Source organism: Dermochelys coriacea, chromosome 4 (assembly GCF_009764565.3).
Source record: "Dermochelys coriacea isolate rDerCor1 chromosome 4, rDerCor1.pri.v4, whole genome shotgun sequence".
Taxonomy (NCBI): Eukaryota; Metazoa; Chordata; order Testudines; family Dermochelyidae; genus Dermochelys; species Dermochelys coriacea.
In genome coordinates this window covers 76,457,878-76,477,676 of record NC_050071.1, presented here as the reverse complement: position 1 = coordinate 76,477,676, position 19,799 = coordinate 76,457,878, and the positions used below count along the sequence as shown (strand labels likewise).

The 19,799-nt window shown below is 40.2% G+C and overlaps 2 protein-coding genes across 2 annotated transcripts in view; one reads left to right on the top strand and one right to left on the bottom strand.

Moving 5' to 3' along the window:
* Positions 1 to 269: 269 nt before the first annotated feature.
* SPATA4 (spermatogenesis associated 4) lies at positions 270 to 10,023 on the top strand. The gene is made up of 6 exons (XM_038400073.1): positions 270 to 462; positions 554 to 683; positions 1,381 to 1,499; positions 3,171 to 3,388; positions 5,950 to 6,063; positions 7,655 to 10,023. The coding sequence occupies exons 1-6, from the start codon at positions 362 to 364 to the stop codon at positions 7,747 to 7,749; spliced, it is 777 nt and encodes a 258-aa protein (XP_038256001.1). The 5' UTR covers positions 270 to 361; the 3' UTR covers positions 7,750 to 10,023.
* A 60-nt stretch (positions 10,024 to 10,083) lies between these two features.
* The window catches only part of WDR17 (WD repeat domain 17), a 100,523-nt gene continuing 90,807 nt past the window's right edge, over positions 10,084 to 19,799 (bottom strand). The window contains 8 exon segments of the mRNA XM_038399878.2: positions 10,084 to 10,984; positions 10,986 to 11,062; positions 12,382 to 12,565; positions 12,787 to 12,885; positions 14,099 to 14,200; positions 18,952 to 19,055; positions 19,151 to 19,224; positions 19,227 to 19,299. Of these exon segments, the coding sequence (XP_038255806.1) occupies positions 10,945 to 10,984; positions 10,986 to 11,062; positions 12,382 to 12,565; positions 12,787 to 12,885; positions 14,099 to 14,200; positions 18,952 to 19,055; positions 19,151 to 19,224; positions 19,227 to 19,299 (753 nt within the window). The 3' untranslated portion in view covers positions 10,084 to 10,944.

Below are 19,799 nucleotides of genomic sequence, written 5' to 3'. Positions count from 1 at the left end.
GTGTGTGCGGGGAGCTCACCGCTAACACCTGGGGCAGGGGCACATGACGGTCCGCAGGCGCCTACCTGGGGAGCTGCGTGGTACGATGGCGCCCCTGGCACGGCAGTCGCTGCCCAGCTCAGCCAGGAGAGCGCTCGCCGCAGACTCCGAATAACGCGCTGGCAGCTCAGAGGCACGCCGCTACGACCACGGCGCGTGCGCACTCAGGCCATACCGCTCCTGGGCGAGTCATCCTGGGAGAAGCCCGGGGCAGGGGGCGGAGTCGAATGAGTCCCCGCCTACTTCCATAGTTGGTGGCGGTTGCTCGGTAACTAGTCACAGCCGCTCGAGGGCACGGGGCCCTGTTCCGGCTCGCGGCCCCATGTCGTACTCGCACGCCCCCAAGCGCACGGGGCTGCCCCGCGCCGTGCTGAGGTGGCTGCAGAGCCTGGACCTGAGTTTCTTCCCCAGGAACTTCCGACGGTGAGAGGGGCGGGGCGGGGCGGGGCGGGGCGGCTCCGAGCCGCGCGCGCCGCCCGGCCTCCGGCTTACCGTTATTGTCGTTATTCTCTAGGGACTTCTCTAACGGCTGCCTCATCGCCGAGATCTTCTCCTGGTATTACCCCGAGCACATCCACAGCCACGGCTACGAGAACGGCGCCTCGCTGGCCACCAAGCTCAGCAACTGGTCCCAGCTCGGCCAGGTGAGGGGGCCGCCCCGCCGTGGGGCGCGAGCCCGGGCAGCGGCTCTGAGCGGGGACGGTGCGCCCGGTAACGAGCACGCAGCGCTCGAGGTTTCCTTCCGTGCGAAGCCTGCCTCGCCATGGCCCCGGGCTCGGAAAGGTGGTGCCGCGATGGCGGCCCCTTGGCGCCCTCCCCTCCGCGCATTGATGGGCCGCGGGAGGAGCCCGGCTGAGCCCTGCACGCTCCGCGGATCCCTGCGGACAGTCCCGGGGGCCGCTGCCGAGCTCCGGCGGGATGGCGCTGGAGGAACGAACGAAACGTCGCTCACCGGGCCGGGCCTGGTGACTTGTTCCCGGCACCGGGCCGTGCGAAGGTTGAGGCAGCCACGGTTAAATCTTGGCCTTGCGGTTTCTGGATTGTTAACCGTGCAACGCTTAGCTCGGGCAGATAAGGGGGTTCCAGTTGTTTTGGGAAGAACAAATTTGAATTTTTGCTCCAGTTTATAGTTCAGTTCTCACCCATAATATTGCATACTTTCTTTATTTGCTGTTCATTTTGGTTAAGGGGTGAGGGTTTGAGTGGGATTGGATTGGATTGGAAGGGGCTGAGAGAAAACAAAGTGAGGGATCACACATCAAGCAAATAGCATGGAAGGCTGGACCTGTGCCTCTCAACTAATAGGAACTGAAATGCTCTCTGTTTTTATTTTTGCTATAGTTTTTTTCCAGAAGAAAATTGAAGCTTGCGCAAGAACTAATAGATGGGACAATTCACTGTAAACCGGGAGCAGCTGAAATTTTGGTACAAGACATCTACTCAATGCTAACAAACGGACGGTGGGTGCTGTTGTTTACAGAAGTGTATTATGTATCAGGTTTACTGTAGAGGTTTCATTTTAGTAGCATTAATGAGTAGTATCTAAATATTACTCAAAACCTTCAGATTTCTGAAGCCCTGGCGTGAAGTCTACTGGAGTTTTGCCATTGACTTCAGTAGGGCCAGGATCTGATGCCTGCTTCATGAGAGAAAGAACATTTAAATTCCTAGTGAACCTTTGCCCACATCACAAAAATCACCACAGTCCTGCTCTGGTTCATTCATTGAAAAAGCAAAGTTGTTTCATTGACGGTGAGGTAATTAATGGGGGGTGTGTGTGTGTGTGTGTGTGTGTGTGTGTGTGTAAGCTTACAGAGCACATAGTATTACCTAGGATCTTAGCAGCTCTGAAATTCACTAAATAAAATAAAAATAGTATAAAGAGCAAACCCATTAATAAAACAGATGGTGTTTATAAGCATAAAACCATAGATCCATATGCTCTTCTCCAATTCTGTGAGTGTAAAGGAGCTTATGCCCACTGAGCTAAACGGGGGGATGTGCAAGAGGGAGTGCTGCTTCTTCAGAACACGCTTAATTTTCCCCAACCCCGCAGAACCCCAGCTCTGTGGATGGAGTTGACCATGATCTAGTTCTGCTAGATTCTTAACCCCTCAGCATACTATGGAACCTTGTGTATGTTACTGTAGACAAAGCGTATAGCAACTACTTACTGCTCTGCAATTTAGAGCTCTGCTGATGAGGGCTACAGCGGCAGCCATAATCAGGGAAGCCACTGTCAGTGTGGTTTCTGGGGCCAGGCAGCAAAATGGTGTTAAGGGACATTTGTATGGATGCCCCTAATCCCTTCAGTGGATTTCAGAGATTTGTGAGTTAAGTGTTGACGTCCACCAAGAGAATTACAAGACAACTCAATGAGTTTCTAATAATCAAGCTTTATAGGTTCATATGGCCAAATTCTGCTCTCCACTTTGGCCCCATGAATCACCCTGGTGGCATATAGAAGGCATAAGTGAGCTGCAAGAGAATTTCCCCAGCACAGGAGCGGCATAGGGCTGACATAAGTAGCCTTACAGTAGCCTCCCTTGTAGTCTACACCATAGGGGGTTAGTCTGAAGTGCTGACTGCTGTGCAATCTTTAGGCAGATGTGGAGAGTCCTATGCATGTGAACAGCTTTAGTCACATGATTACCTGAGTGAAGTAACTTGCATCGGCAAGTGTCTGCATGTTCGGCTCCCAGGTTAGACAGCTGTAGAAAGCTCTTGTTTCTCTCTGGGTCTCTGGCTTCAGGTGTGACTTGTACATGTTTTAACAATCATGAATCGGAATGTGAGTGGAGATGGCTCACAGAAGACTTTCTCTTAAGAATAGTCCATACTTTGGAAAAAAAGTTTGAGAGTTTTGGTCTAGTGGACTGAGCACCAGGAGCTCCTGTATTCTTTTCCTGGCCGGGACACTGTCTCTGTGGGTTTGGGCAAATCGCTTATCTCTGTGTCAAGGTTTCCCCATTTATAAAATGGAGATAATACCTTCCACACAATGGAATTGTGAGAATTCATTAGTTATGTAACCAGTATCTTGAAAGGTGTTTAGTATAATAATGTGTTCAGTATTTATTTGTAGTAACGTAACTGACTCATAACATTTGCTTTTTTTTTTTCTCCCCCAGAATTAAAAATATTCAGGGTGAGGTTGACTTTACAGACCACTATTATCAGGAGCAGTTACCGATGGTTGCCAGGTCAACAGCTTCAAAGGCTATCAAGAACAACATTCAGCTAACAGAAATAATGATAGAGCCCAACGTTAACAAAAATAGACAAAAGGTTAATGCTATCATCAATATGCATATGCAACAGAGACTGGTAGAGAGGGAAGAGAACCCAAGTGAGTGGTTTTTCAAAGCAAGTATAAAAAACTGATGTACATGGTGCAACTGATTGTTTCCCATGTTCACTGTCCTACTTTGTTAGTCTGACAATTGAAAATGGAAAACAGGCAAATATTTGAATGATCTTTGGGCCAAGTCATGCTTGCTTTAACTACAACTTGTCACCCCACTGAAGGTAGTGGAACTATTGGTGTGAGTAACATGAAGAGGATTAGTAACTGCTTAGGAAATTATAAAGAAAACATACCACTTTCTGATTACATCATTTGAGGAAACATTTTCAGCCAGTTGCATTCAAAGTGAACAGTGATACTTAGATGATACATTAATATTAGTGATATTATAATGATGGAATATAGCTGAAATAACAGATAAAGTTTCCACCATTTCCATATTACTTACAAGTGATTCATTCACTTTTTGCCATTCCTTTGCATTAAAAGCTGCTGCTGCCATGATCACTTCTTTAGCTGGCTTAACTCTAAATAGTTGAAGTGTTTCTGGAGCAGGGAGATCTTGGTACTCCACTGATTTCCTGCTAGTAAAAACGTACAAACAGGGAACTATTGAACCTAAGCTTTTCACTTATCAGGTCAATTTAACTTAATTGGACAGTGGGCCTGGGGAATGCGGTGAGTTGGCCCATATTTCAAATGTTCTCAGTAAGCCTTCAAGAGTGGAAGGTGAAATATATACTTTGAGCTTGCTTAACTATTCTGTTTAATTCTTTTTCACCTTTTATGATCTTGGATGAATTTGCTAAAAAGCAGCTGATCTTTACTCTTTGAGGCCCTGATCCTGCAAACACAAACACATGTGCTTAACTTTACTACCATAGATTCATAGAGTTTAAGACCAAAAGAAACCATAAGACATCAAGTCTGACCCCCTGTGTGTCAAGGGCTGTTAAATTTCTCCCAGTTACCTGTGTATGAAATGCCATAACTTCTTTGACTAAAGAAAGGTATCCAGTCATGATTTGAAGACATCAAGGGATGGAGAATGTACCACTTCCGTTCGTAGTTTGTTCTAATGGTTAACCATCCTTACTGTTCTAACTATGGCACAAATATTTTTTAATTTGAACTTGGTTGGTTTCAGCTTCCTGATTCTTATGCCATTTTCCACTACATTAATATCCCTTTTAGTACCTGGTATTTTCATCTCCTAAAGATGCTTATACACTGTAACAAGTCACCTCTCAAATCTTCTTTTTGATAAGCTAAACTGATTGAGCTCTTTATATCACATTGTAAGGCATTTTTTCCATCCCTCAAGTGATTTTTGTGCCTTTTTTCTGCACCCTTTTCAGTTTTTCAACATCTTTTTTTAAAATGTGGACAACAGAACTGGTTACAGTATGCCAGAATAGTCTAACCAAAGCCATATACAGAGGTAACATCACCTCCTTATTCCAACTCCCCACTTTATACATATGAGAAACACAGTTACTCCCTTTTGCCACAGCATCCGACTGGGGCACGGTGACCATATTTCCCAAAGGGAAAAGGCACCATGTGGGGATAGCCTAAGCCCTCTTTCCCCTCCCCCCCCCGGTCACATGTAAGTGTTTACATGTTCAGGGCCTTAAACTCTAAGTTAGCTGCTCTAAGCAACATTTTCTAGGAGTATACGGCTAAAGTTTGAAATTATTACAGGACTCAGCTTGATATGGCCCAAATGGTAGCATCAGTCCGGATTGTCAGTAGAAAAGACACATGGTTAAAATTTGTCTAAATTTAAACTTGTGGGTCAAAAAGTTTGGATTTCTATAACGACAGCGGTTATTCTGTGTCAAGTAATAAATGAGAACAAAAGAATAATACTTATTGCTTTTGTTCTTCAAAGTGCTTTATTTAGTTGGCCAAACTCAGCACTAATACACCTGGCTATTCAGAGACGCACTTTGTAATCTGTTGCAAAACAGCTTCTCATGCTTATTTAAGGATAAGACCTATCTCGGATTAAGGGCTGGTCTACACTGGGAATTTACATCAGCATAGCTATGGTGGTCAGGGGTGTGAAAAATGTACACCTCTGAGAGACATAGCTATGCCAACCAAAACTTGGGTGTACACAGCACTGGATCAAAAGAAGAATTCTTCCATTGACCTAGAAGCTGCCTCTCGGGAAGACAAATTACCGTTGTCAATGGGAGAACCATTCCCATCAGTGTAATGTCTGCAGTGGAGCAGATGCAGTTGTGCTGCTGTAATAGTTTAAGTGTAGACATATCCTTCATCTTCCCACAATGTGATTGCTAAAACATATCATAGCCTCTTAAACAAACAACCCACCACCACATACAGTAGGTGCACTGTCACCTTATAAACTTATTTTGTGTGTCCCCTTGTGTATAGCTTTTGCAGAATAAAATTATGATATTTTTTTGCCAGAGCACTCTTTTCTTTTGCTAGAGTTTGTGATGATTTTGGTTTCTTTATTTAGATTTTATAGGTGGGAGTGTCTTTTAAATAAAAAAAAATCACTTTGAAGAACTGTATGAAGGCTATGAGTATGTGGACTGTAATGAATGAATTGTAATTGTGTTTTGAAGAGCGGTTTAACATTAAACCAAGCTTGGCAGAGCGTGCAGTTCGTCATCCAGCTGCTGTAGGTCCCTCTGGGAGTGCCGTTAACATCAAAAGAGAGAAACTTTCTTTTATATCAAGTAAGCTATCATTTCAATCTCTTCCATTGGAGTTTTTTTTAACTTTATTTTACATTGATTACATGGATAAGTGGTCTTTTTACTAAAACTGTTGGACCGTATTAGAAAATAACTACATTGCTTCCACAAAGTTCTTCTGAGCCTCAGTGGCAGCATCTGTAGATGCTGCTTATATTTCAGGAGTCGAAATTGCTTTTCTTCCACACCATAGTGTTTTGGCTTACGATTCAGAACTTCCACCATACTTAGTAGCACAGTCTGAAGGCAGTTCCTTCTCTAGTGTAATGGTAACAGATGTTCTTTACTTGCTCCCCAATGGACAAATCCTGCAGTCCTTACTCAAACAGAACTCCCAACGAAGTCAATGGGTATTTTGCCTGAGTAAGAACAGTAGGACGTGGCCCTGATTACATAGATAGCCTTTGTATTTATATCTTGAAGGCAGACAGTGAACCTTTGAGAATATTAATTGAAACTTTTCCTCACCAAGAAAAAGGTAGGGGATATGTAAAACCTCTAAGAAATTGTAACTAGTTAGATGGAAAAGGTTCCAATTCCACAACGGTTCAGTTCCAACAGACTTCGTGTGTGACCTTTGGCAGGTCTCTCTATGCCTGTGGTCCCTGTTTGTGGGGGGAAAAACATGGGGGTAGTAATGTTATGGATACAGGACTAGCACCACTTTCTTCCCCTCCATTGTCTGAATGCACCCCTTCAGGTGCAGTGTCTTGTGGGATGAAACACTGCGGTTCTCCCACTCCCAGATCAGATCCTGGGCTCCAGTACCCTGGATCAACCATGCTTACCCCAACAGGCCCCTTAAGTGGTGGTAGCTTATTCTTGAATTGACCCTTTGAAATCATCTAGTAAACCTCTATCAGACATACATGTAAAGTATACAGTATTGATAAATTATTACAGCTCACCCACACTTCTGTCACCTAGTACTTTCTGCCTCAGAGGGATGTCATGAGGATAAATATATTGGAGTGATGCACTCAGATACTATGATAATGGTATTAAATAGTCTAAATGACTTTTGTATCACAGTTCAGCTGTTCTTTGCAATCTCCAATAGAAATGGGAAGTGGATTAGCAGAGTCTCCTAGTGAGTGATTTCCTGTGGAATCTTGTTCATGGTATTATAGAAGAGTATAGTAACAAATCTCTTATGATAATTTGAGGTATACTGTGGTCTGGTCTGCACAGTTTTTGTTGAGATTTAACTGTTTTGGTTAGAGGTGTGATTTTTTTTTCCTAACAGGATAGTTAAATTTGTCCAACTCCTAAGTTGGTGCAGTTGTATCAGTTTAAAAAGTGCTTATATCATGGAAAATAAACTATAATGGTATAAGCAACTTTATACCAATTTAACTGCATCCATACTAAGGGGATTGTACAACCCAACTGGTTTAAACTATATACCCGTATAGCTAAATGGGTACCTCCTTATGTGTAAACAAGACCTGTGTTGGTAGTTGAGATAAAGTTCATTGTTAACTAAAGGACAATGTTTTTATAGTTAAATTGTATGATAATAAATCAGCAGCAAAAGTACATGGTTGCCTTATTCAATTGCTCTTTTCCTTAGACGGACGTCCAGAAATCAGAAGCAAAAGTGGTGGTCATTTCAAAGAAATCCAGGTGAAACAAGCTGACAGATGCTCTTTTACTGTGGATGTATAAGTGCAGCAGCTCCAGGTACCTAGCCAAAAGGATTTCTAACTGAATATTGGAAAAAAAAGGATTGGAGGGACCTCAACCTTTGAAACTACAAGATCACTTTATCTCTATAATTCTTTGACCTATCCATTGGGAGAGAATTGCCTGATTGGTTCAGTGTCTGTTAAATTAGAGCATTATTTTCTTCTAGTAAATGCCCAAACAAAATACATATTGGAAATCGATGTTTGTGAAGTGTGACAGTGAAATCATCAGTAAAAAGCAGTATCTAAAATATACATCACCTTAGTTTCCCCATTGTTAGACAGCTTCCTTCAGTGACTTGCTAGCATAGGTGGCTTGTACAGCTCAGTCTCCTCCTAGACTTGATTACTTACTAGATTGAATTGTTTTTAATATTTCAAGTTCTTTGTCAGTGAAATTTTCCAATTTACAGATTGCCGTGGTGCAAGATGGGTAATGAGGATGGTGGTCAAACTTTTGCACATTGTGATGTGATGAGGTTAATAAATTAGACAGTTATATTTGTGTCCTTTGTATTTTGACTACGGTACAATTGATTCTTTACAATCTTGGATATACGATTAATTTTTAGTAACTATATCAAATAGTTTTGACATGTTTTTTTTCATTTTGACAAACATGTGACTGTGGTAGAGACATTTTATTAGTTAACACTTATTACAAGAACACTAGATTACAAGAGATTTTTTTTTCAGAGCACCTGTTACAGAGTATAAAAGTATATGGCTTGAAATATTTTTCCTGGAAAGCTATAGAGAAATTCAGACACGGTTCAGAACAAAACACAATTATTTGAAGGTGAAGATATCAAATGTTTTTTAATTTAAAGGGGAAATAACTATAGTTGAGCACTTCTGCTTGACAATGAAATCACATTTTAGCAAACAACCTGAAATTATTTTGGAAAACATTGATGCAGCTAGTGTTTTGACCGTCGCGACTACATATTGTAACAGTAAATGCACATTTTACAATATTTTGTCTTATGTTTTTTCCCCCACATAAGGTAAGGACTACCTTTAAAGCAAATGCAACATATTTTTGTTCACAAGACTATTAGCTGACATATTTCTAATATAAAAGTGCCCTTTGACTCAATTTTTATACTCTAACCCTAACAATGAAAAATAATTTATCTTCCTCAGGTGTCTAAAGCGGGATTAGATTTGTCTGAGGTTCACCATTAAGCACAACTTCCACAAATTGATGCAGTTTTACTACATATTTATAATTATTTAAAAGATTTACGTACAGCAGTATAAATCTTCAGGATATTACCAACGATTTAAAGAATAGAGTGGCAGGTGAGTCAATCCTTCAGATTTCAATTCATACAGTTAAACAAACTTGGTGTTTATGATCAATCCTCTCCATCTTTTCTCATCTGTAAGTGCCTATATTTCTTTTTACATACACATCAGCCATACAAGGCACACCAGCCAAGATAATTACTGATTGTGATTCAACAAAAATACCCTTCGTTATTCACAGCTGGTGGGTTATAGTTCTTCCACAAATTAGGATAATGGATCTTTTTCTGATTCTATCTCTCATTCCCCAAACTCCATATAATTAAACAAAGAGAAACAAATCCCAAATGGTAGAAGCAATTAAGTGATACCTAACTCTCTGATATCTAAATAAAGGTGTAAAGATGTGTACTGCTCCTTGCAAAACAAGGGCTAGTAGTTAGGATGTACTATTTCTTTGAGCACCAAAAACCTGTAAAATAATTCAACAACCTTTGTAGAAAAACTATTAACTTTAAACTTAATTTTTTTCCATACTTTATGGAATTCCTGAGTTTAACTTCTCTGTAGCCTAGGGCTGATCATCAGCCTCTCTGTCTCAGTTTCCACTTAGTAAAATGAGGACATTCCTTACTACCTCAGGGATAGTGTGAGATTAAGTTTCAAGGCATTTAGGATGAGAAGGGTTATATCTTGTGGTATTCCTATTTTGTACAGGTTACTTAAACATGTTCAATCATTTTACTACTCTTGATATCTTAACAGAATAATGTTGTTTGTTTGTTGTTTTTTAGGGGGAGGGGATGGAGGGGAGGCAGGGGAAAGACAAAGTGAAGCTGATTAGAACAGTGTCACTAACATGCTAATCAGGGAACCTAGCAAAAGGATTTCTAATGCTATTTGATGGAAGAACAATTATATCTGTCAACAATTGGTCTTCTAATGCCTGTATGTGATGATATGCACAATTTTTAGAATAAAAATTTTACTCATTCTATTGCCATCATTTTTTCTTTCATTTGGGTACATAATACTAGACATGAATCAATCATCTAACTAAATAAAGCAATGTCCACATATTTATGTATCAGGTCCTCAATACCATACAGTTTTTTACAATCTATTACAAAAATTAAAAAACAAGAATTTTAATTTACATAATGTATTTCAATAATTTTCATTAAATAAGCTGTTTATTACTTACAAGCTATTTATTAAAAAAATAAGGTTCATAAAACACATTTTAGTGCTCATTTAAAATATAATGGGGAGTGTTAAAGATGGACTTAGAAAATATAATCATTTATCCTAATCTAGATATTCATCAAAAATGACTTCTCTTTCCAGTGTAAAGCTTAAAGATTATTGTATGGAAAGATTAGTTTAATTAAAAAAATTTGAAGTATTTGACTGTTATTTAATTTACACTATCACTCCTTTTAGAATCACATTTTAACTAAGTATTAGATACAAATAAAGGGGATACAGGAATGTAAGAAACTCATGCTGTATCTCAGTGGCATTCCATAAAAGCCATAAATAAATGCATACTGATGTATTTAAAAATGTCTTATGAATTATCCAGTTCAGATACCCTAGTATTTTGGTAATGTTCAGATATTTCTTTACTTGCTTTACAATTTGTTCACAAAAATTACTGAAATATTTTTTGTTGTGTGACAACAGTATTCTCGTCTTAAAAAAAACCATGGCTGTCAATATGTAAGGACATTTTTTCTTTGGATTATTATATAACTTTATAAAAATCCACTTTTCATTTCTCTCATTTACATTTTGCAAAATTCAAATAACTGTCCTTCAGGAAGAATCAACTGCCATCTTTCTGTCCTTCAACAATCAAGGTTAATTAATGTTAACCTGCTGGATATTACTTGTTTTAAGCACTACAGAAGAAAAAGTCTTATCAGAATGGGTTGAGGCGTATTCCTGTTCCTAATGTGAGAAGGATTCACTTTGGCCCACATCAAAGCATCATTCAGTGAAATAGCTGATTTTCCATCTTCAAGGAAAAACACTGGACCCTGTGAATGTTTGAGGGGAGGAAAAAGACACACATCATGTCCCAATACTTCCAGAAGAGATGCAGTCTAGCAAATGCACATTTTACTTCATCGAGATGAAAATGAATCGAGAATACAATGCTAATTTATGTAATAGCTACAGCCACATTAAAAAGTTATACCTGTTATAATCAAGTCTGACTAAAACTGTCATACTCAATTTATAATGCTATACTTATCAGGTAAACAGATGTATCCTAAAAAACTGCAAGCCCAAATTTCATATTTCCTAAATTCCTGAGTTAGATGCATCTTAAAATAATAAATATCTGTCATATTTACAGACTATCTTATCATTAATGAATTCTTCCTGTGGTGCTATTGAGTATGTATACTCTCCTGTTGTCATAATTACTTCATCTCCCTGAGCAGCAGTAGCTGTGACATTGGGAGAGCTTATCACTCAGGGAGGTGGCTTTTCACACCCCTGAGTGACTTATAGTATAACTGAAGTAAGCGCTGGAGTGTACAAGTCCAGAGTGTCTTCAAATTGCGCATGGTCTGGAGAAACATGCCTGGCAGAATGAGAGTCTGTGTTTCCCTGTTTGTAAAATGGCAATAATAATAATAATACGTACCTCACAGGGAGTAGTGAGGATTAAAATACGTTAACTACTTTGATCCAAAGCACTGTATATGTGATAAATGTAATTGAAAGGCTGATCGTCATGTTTGAAAGTGTATCCATTATATTATTAAAGTAGGGGGAGACTATGAGAATTGTCCTCTGAAGGATCACTGATGTATGTTTTTAATTCATGTAATGCTCCTGGGTACTATTGTGGTTGGCAGTCTAGAAATGCACAAACAACACAACACATTAAGGACAGTGTGAAGTCTAAAATAAAACTTTTTAATTATTTTCAAGTCAAACCATGGCACGGTTGGCAATAGATCGCATACATTAAAAGCAAGAGAGCATATGCTAAGAGAAATTTCTATTCCTTGTACAGACTAACAACTTTTGACTGCTCCAATTGGGGATTTCAAACATTTTTTCCTCCTGAATTTTTTCTTTTCTCTCTGTATAGGCTACTGTAATTAAGGACAGTGTCCTTCAAGACAAAATGGCAGCTTTTGCCATTGCAGGGTACTCAAGAGCAATATTCCAACCAATATGCCCCTTCTTCCTCAAAGGTTTTCTTTGAGAATGCTGCAAGCCGCAACAATTTTCAATTTTTATTCCACCTCTTCACTTGAAAACAATTGGTTTGACCTCTTTAAAGTAATTATTTTATTAAGTATTCCAAAAAGAGCACTCAGGCTCCATAAAATGGTACCTGTATCCTTAACCCTGTCAAACAAGAGATGTGAACATCTGAGTGACTAGGAAGATTAGACCCAGTGACATAATCCGGTCCAATAATTCCTTTAAGAGGCTCTTCTTTTATTCGTGATACCAATGTTGAATAAACCATTCTCTGTGATTCGGATGGAACGGTATATGACAATTCATCAGTAGATCTGTGAGTAAAATATATTTCATTTTAAGCTATGCATTTCATTTGCAGTATACCTCAAGATGAACAAAAACAAATAATATTTCAAAATGAAGTATCTTAATTTTTACATAAATTGATATTTCCTATTCTACAAAGAAAAAATGGGATAAAACATTTTATTTACAATGAGCATATTTAAATCATAGTAATTTCTATTATAATAACTTTACATTTCACACATACTTGTTGACTAACTGAGTACAAGCTCTCCAAGCATCTAGTTCCTCAGAAAGCTGTTCAATTTTCAGGGGTACAGATACCTCCCTTCGTTTTAAAAGCTGACTAAAAAAAGAAATAAGAACGAATTAAGATATCTTCCTACAGAAAAAATTTAAATCAAGAAAATATACATTGTTATAATTGAAGGGAAAAGAAGATAGAAATTAGCAATATCAATCTGTCTGAGTAAATGTTGAATTGACCATAAAATTGGATATTTTTGCTATACCACTAGAGTTAAATTTATGAATGATTAGTTTTTATATTTCACATATAATTATCTTGATTTAATGGCAGAGTTTTCCTTTGAGGCCTATATTTTAAGGCTGTATATGTTTTTTTAAAAATGACATTTATTGAATCTTATAGGAATTGTGTGTCTTGGTACTGACTGATGTATGCTGAAATACAATATCTGAGGATGTTGGAGGGCTAAGTGGGTCAGAGTAATGTGAGTTAGCACAATATCTGAAACAACCTTGTCTTGTCTAAGTACATGTGGACATAGGAATTTTCAGAAAACTAACACTGGCCCTAATTTTACATATACCAGAGCAAGAAAAGAGGGACCCCTTTTCAATTTACTCAGTCCCTGATTCTACAAGCATGCATGTACTTATGTTTAAGCATATATACAGGGCCATTTGATTTTATTGGTTCATCTCGTGCTTATATGCTTTGTTGGATTGGAGCATAAAAAGCTATGAGGTCAGATTGTGGTGGATTTTATAGGCCTTGCAGGGTCAGGCTAAAGAAATACAGCTTTAGAGGGTCCTTGTTCTCCTGAAACCCCCTATATAGATTCTGTGAGTCCCAGGATGCCTCAAAGCTTGATGTCTGAACTGCCACAAATAGGTTATTACTAACCTATTTTTCCTTAGCTTCTTGTTTCTATTATAAAAGAGAATATCTCATCCTGTTATTATTTCTCAAATCAATTTCAGTCAAATAAAATTACAAAGTACAATTGATAACTTATGATAAAGCAAGGAGAAGATCTAGAATATCTATCTACTTATAAAAACAATCTTTTCTTTCAGGACCACACAGTTTGTCTGAGGCCCAAATTCTGCTTTCAGGCTGACCCTTGTGCCTCTGCGATGCAAGAAGCCAACAGAGCTCTGGGTGAGCACAGGAGTAAATCCACATGAGCTCATTGCAAGAATGGGACTTTAGATTGATAAGCTTCTGGGGATAGGAGCTCTCTTACTATCTACCATAATCCTGACCAAGGCTTCTGGGTGCTGCAGTGAAGTAGATAAATAATTAATATTACCTTGTGTATTCATAAAGTGCAGGTACAATGCTAGCATACTGTCTTCTAATAGCAAGTAAAGCACCAATGTAACCAGACAATATCAGCAGCTCATTCCGAACTCTAAACATAGAAAAGGATCAAAAGTAATCTGAGTTTTCATCTGTAGAAACTTTAAACAGACTATTACTCTACTAAATAATTTAAAATATTGCTTGATCTGTGTATTTCTGTAAGGAATGTGTGTGCTGCCCGGTTGATTACATTTAAGTTCTAAACCAGATAACTGTAAACTACATTTCATCTGCTAAACACTGATTCCATTTATTTAATTTTATTTTTTTCTTATACATGGACTCTGAGCATTTTCAGTTGTTTAAAGTAACAAACTCAAGTAAAAATTTCACACAGCTCACTCCTTTCAGTAGGCTGCGGCTCCACATACAAACAATATCATCCCCACATATTAGTTAGTACTTCAGTCCTCTCCTCAAAAGCAGGGGCCATGGTTACAGGGCAAGTTGCACTTTAGATCCCTTTTAGTTCCTCTTGGTGCATCCCTTCGTGACAGGCCTCGCTCCCCTGCACCTATCTCCAGGGTGTAATCCAGTGTTCCAATCACTTTGGAACTGGATCTCTAGGTTGCAACATCTGTTTCTCAGGAGTGTTAATATGACAGGGTCAACTGGGCTTGGCACCTGTAAACTGTTTACCTCCAGGAGCCTGCAACAGCAGCCAATAAAAGTGACAAAAACAGCTTCTTTGAAAGAAAGCATAACATACTCATTCACTCAAAAGGTACAGATTATGCAGAGCAAAGGGTAAAAACCAAGGTCTGTATGTCTATTTCCCTTACCTAACTCTTAACATTTCCTTACAAGCTTTGATAAATTCATTAATCTTGGGGTTAGGAGAAACAGCTGCTGCTGCAGAGTCTATCTCTATCAGAGACTCTCCAGCCTTTGATATCTCACACCTCCCCCTCTTTGTTCCACCAGGGTCTTTTAGACCAGCGTTGCTCAATGACTAGTCAGTCTGTGGAGCGGCGCCAGTCCCTAATATCTCCCTGACACAGTTTAGAAAGGCAGCAAGATGGTCCCCTGGTATCAAAAAGGTTGAGAAACACTGTTTTAGAGTATGTCTACACTACAGTAAAACACCTGTGGCTCGCCTGGGTCAGCTCACTTGGGCTCACAGGGCTCAGGTTGCAGGGCTAATAAAATTGCAGTGTAGATGTTCAGGCTCAGACTGCAGTTCAGGCTGTGGTGTCACACCCCAAGGACCCCCACCCCCTCGGGGGTCCCCTGGGGGAGGCAGATCAGCATCGTATATTGCTAACGCTGTTGCAAGCATCATAAGGCAATTTGGGAAGGGTCAAAGGTGTGAGTGGGGAGTGAAAGATTCTTTTGCAGAGCTGCGAGAGGCCAAAGGGGGAAGGAGAAAGAAAGCAGAGAACAAGTTAACTCAACACTTTCGGCTAGCTCAGTCCAAAAATAAAACACTGGCTCCAGCTCAAGGCCACAGCACCAACCAACGCTCGGCGGCCTGCCAAGAAAGACTGGGAGGGAGCCTGAATTCCAACTCCAACCAGCCACAAAAAAAAAAAAAAAATTCAACTGCATAAACCTGCAGTAGCTGCAAAACCAAGAAAACAGTGAAGGCCAATAAAAAATAAAACAACTAATGTAGCGTCCCTAAGCCAAGATGTTTTTAAAAAAACAAAAAAAAACACCAAAGGCCACCTCGGACTGGTAACGAAAAGCATGGGGGAGCAAAAGTCCTGAACCAAAATGCCTCCAAAAAACCCTAAGGTTTAAGACCCTCCAAGAGCTGAAGCAAATTGAAGATTGGCAGCGACCCTAAACAACCTGTGTGCACAGGCCAGAATTCCCATCCACTCTTCCCCCTCTTCTTCTAACGTACATCCAGCCTGGCCAGCCTCGGGTAGTGCATGTGCGAGTATGAAAATGGGTAGGGCTAGGGGCACTAACGCTTTCTTCCTTCCTCTAAGTGACGTGGAGAGCACTCATCGCTCTCCACTGTTATTTTATTATTTTATCAATAAAGCTTTAAAAAACTCAGTTGCTTAATGTGCTCTGTCATCTCCTCCCACTCCCCCCCCAACAATCCTGTGGCCTCAGCCTAATAACCAGATGCCTCAAGCAGATTGGTATAAAAAATCTGTCACAGTGGGACCCTCCCCCGTTGCAGGGTCCCAGACCCCACGCTCCAGTCTGAGCCTGAACATCTATCACTGCAATTTTATAGCCCTGCAAGCTCAAGTCAGCTGCAGCTTTGGGTGTCTGATTGCAGCATAGACAAACTCTTAAATGTTAAGTATTCCCTTTGATTGTAGGGTTAGGTCTGGGAAATATAATCCTGGCTAGCCTGGATGGAGGCATGCAGGGGCATTCCCCAATTAATAGCTTCCCCCATTATTCCCTTAAGGAACCTTTTCTCTATCATTGTTTTGTTTCCTATTTGCTTCCCCCCACAAAAGTCTCCTCTGATTTTATGCAGTCAGGCAGGATAATGTCAATTAGGCAAACTGAATGCATTATATCATATTTATAACCAATAATAAAACTCCTTCATTCTCTAAACCAGGCAAAACATTTAGGCTTTGTCTACACAACACAGCTACACGGCCATGTCATTAAAAGTTGGGCAGTGTAAACACTGTTTGTTGGCACTTTTGCCAACAAAATACTTCCACCTCCTAGGAGTTCACAGCGTTGACAGGAGAGCACTTCTGCCAACAACGAACTGTTTACACTGCCACTTGCCGCTGCAACTTTTGTCTTTCACGGGGGTTTTTTAAGCACCTGTGAACGACAAAAGTTTTGTCATTCAATTGGCAGTGTAGACAGAGCCTTAGGCACTGCAGCGTACTCCTTAAGTTCTTAAATCCAGGCAGTTCAGACCAGCAGCAGGAGGGAATACCAGAGCCCTGGGGCTCTTATGGAAAATGCTCTCTCTGTTACACAGAGCAAGATTTACCATCAGTGTCTCTGGTGATCCTGCTTGCAACAGTGGCTTTGTCTACACTGGCAAGTGAATGACAAAACTTTTGTCATTCAGAGGTGTTAAGAAAACACCCCCCCCGCCCTCCTCCCCAAAAGAAAAAAGTTTTGTCAAGGAAAAGCGCCAATGTGAAGAGCGCTTTGTCGGCAAGAGCGCTCTCCCTGCCAACAAAGTTACTGCAGCTCGTGGGGGTGGAATATTTGTTGGCAGGAAAGCTCTCTCTTGCAGGCAAAAAAACAGCTACACTGCATGCACACCTTTTAGCAGCTCGGCTTCTAGCAGCACAACTGTGTCGCTAAAAGCTGCGTAGTTCAGACAAAGCCAGTGTATCCTGGAAACAGAGGTGCTCAACTACACTCTGACCATTTAAGGCTTTATAAGTTCAAGCCAACACCTTAAAATCTATCTGCAGAGCCACGTGCTCTCTACAGAATGGCCTAGTTATCAACCAGATAACTACTTCTGCACCAGTTCCAGCTGCCTATTAAATTTAAGATGCATCCCCCATAGACTGCACTGGGATAGTCTAACCAGGCATGAATGATAGTAGCTATATCTGAATTTGAAAGAGTATGTCATACTCATCTGGCCAGATGTAGATAGTAAAACACCTTTTGATCATGACAGTCCACTTCTAAATGCAATCTTTGGTCTAGCCAGACTCTAGTTATTTAACAATGGCAGCTGAACACCCTCCTCTTTGATGCAAATAAATCTCCGCTAACTCTTTGGGTTGTTTCTCTCAACCTACCAGCATCACCTGTCTTGTCTGGATTGAGCCTTAGCCAGCTTGCTCTCATCCATTCCCCAATTTCACCTGTACACTGTATTAGTCTCTCAGCAGCTCCAGCTTGATCATTTGAGTTGGAGACATAAACTTTAAGGTCATTAGCCTGAAAATAATGCCATGTGAGTCTCTTCACTAACTCCTTTAATAGACCAAATATACACATTGATACAAGAGGGCAATAAGATGGAATCCTGCAGGACCCAACATGAGAATGCCCTTACAGTTGACAAATAATTGCCTATTACTACTCTTTGGGTCTTCTCAGCAAGAAAAAGCAACCTCCACCCCAGCAATTCCTGCCTGAGACCAAAGATGGGTCAGCAACACTTCATGATCAGTTTCAAAGGCAGCTGATCTAGAAGTTAACAAGAATATCTGATCATTGTTACCAAAAAGGGAAAATTAAATGCAAGAAGTGCAGCCTGTGTACTAAACCTAGGTTTATACCCATTTTGACTAGAGTGTCAATGAGTTCTGACAGGTTTCAGAGTAGCAGCCGTGTTAGTCTGTATTCGCAAAAAGAAAAGGAGTACTTGTGGCACCTTAGAGACTCTAAGGTGCCACAAGTACTCCTTTTCTTTTTAATGAGTTCTGAGGAAGCTAGATATTGTGATAGTGGTCTCACCACAACCTTCTCGATAACTACCCAAAATAGGGAATGCACAGGTTGTGGCCTGAAGTTCTCCCAACACCTTTGTCAATTCAGTGAAACTCAACCAGAGAAGATCTTGCATTTGTCCCTTCAAGATCCTGCTCTGCTACTACAGATGCAGACAGGTTGGCCTGAATCTGAATTTAGGACCTAACCTTCAGTCCCAACATTTGCAAAACACCCATTGGCTCAAAGGAAGTTTGCCCATGTTAAGGCTGATGGATTAGATCATATGGTTGTATTTGTTATTTTTATTCAGATGGCTAAGCTGAGAGCTTATGTGTAAAGATATCCAAGTGATTGCTAGCTGTAGGAAAGAAGCAGAACACATGACTGTAAACAAGGAGAAAGAGTAATCTTTAAAAAAGAGGGAAGCTTCAGTTTTATAATCATGGGAAACATACTCACTCACTACATTTATGCAGCATTAATCTTTCAGTGCGTATATAGCTTAGAAGATCAAGAAAGGGACACACTGAATCCAAAGTCCAATCTGAGCTACATAATTTGTTCTGTTGAAAAACACAAACAAAGAATGAAAATGGTAAATACCAAGCAGAAAGAAGCCAAACAAATGACTACATTGAAATCAGGTTCTTACATTCACAAGCCTACCTTTAATATATTGAATGCCAACAGGAAGGGCTTTTTCTGGTTCTGTACTTAACAAATAGTATTTATGGTTTCAAATATGTCTCCATTTGCCTGAGGAGTCTCAGCTAGTTGCATACATTCTTCTACACCTGGTAGATTACACTAGAAAACAAAGGTTTACACAAGAATAAATAGTTTTGTTTGAACATGGTAAGGTTCAAGAAACTATGGAAGTTCCCATAAAAGCATAACAAAAACAGATTTTCTCTGATATGAAGAAAAGATCATTCTCTTTATTAAAGGTAATAAAGATTTTTTCACGGACATGTAACTCACCACTGAGAGAGTACGCTTTGATCCCCTGTAGAGGGGTGCATACTGGTAGAGTCAGTACGCCAAATGCCGGTGAATGTCAGCCTCAGTGTCTCAGAACTTTGTGAGGTCTTTCTGTGACAAACCCGTTGTCTAAGAAGTGACTAGATGAGCAGTTTGAGTCAGAAGTAAAGTAGTCAGAGGAAGAAGACTCTTCCAGGCTTGCAGAGGAAGTCTGCCAGGCAAGGAGCCAGTGGGCACCAGATGCAGTACCACAGAGATCAGGGTAGTGGGGGAAGGAGGCATTCTTAATATGACTTCAGAGAGAAGGAGACTATAAGCCCTATTTA

Bases quoted from the DNA above. Each gene is read 5' to 3' on its own strand.
- SPATA4 (XM_038400073.1), top strand. From the start codon at position 362: ATGTCGTACTCGCACGCCCCCAAGCGCACGGGGCTGCCCCGCGCCGTG. The intron at 463-553 runs GTGAGAGGGGCG...GTTATTCTCTAG, and splicing joins TTCCCCAGGAACTTCCGACG to GGACTTCTCTAACGGCTGCC. The intron at 684-1,380 runs GTGAGGGGGCCG...TTTTTGCTATAG, and splicing joins ACTGGTCCCAGCTCGGCCAG to TTTTTTTCCAGAAGAAAATT.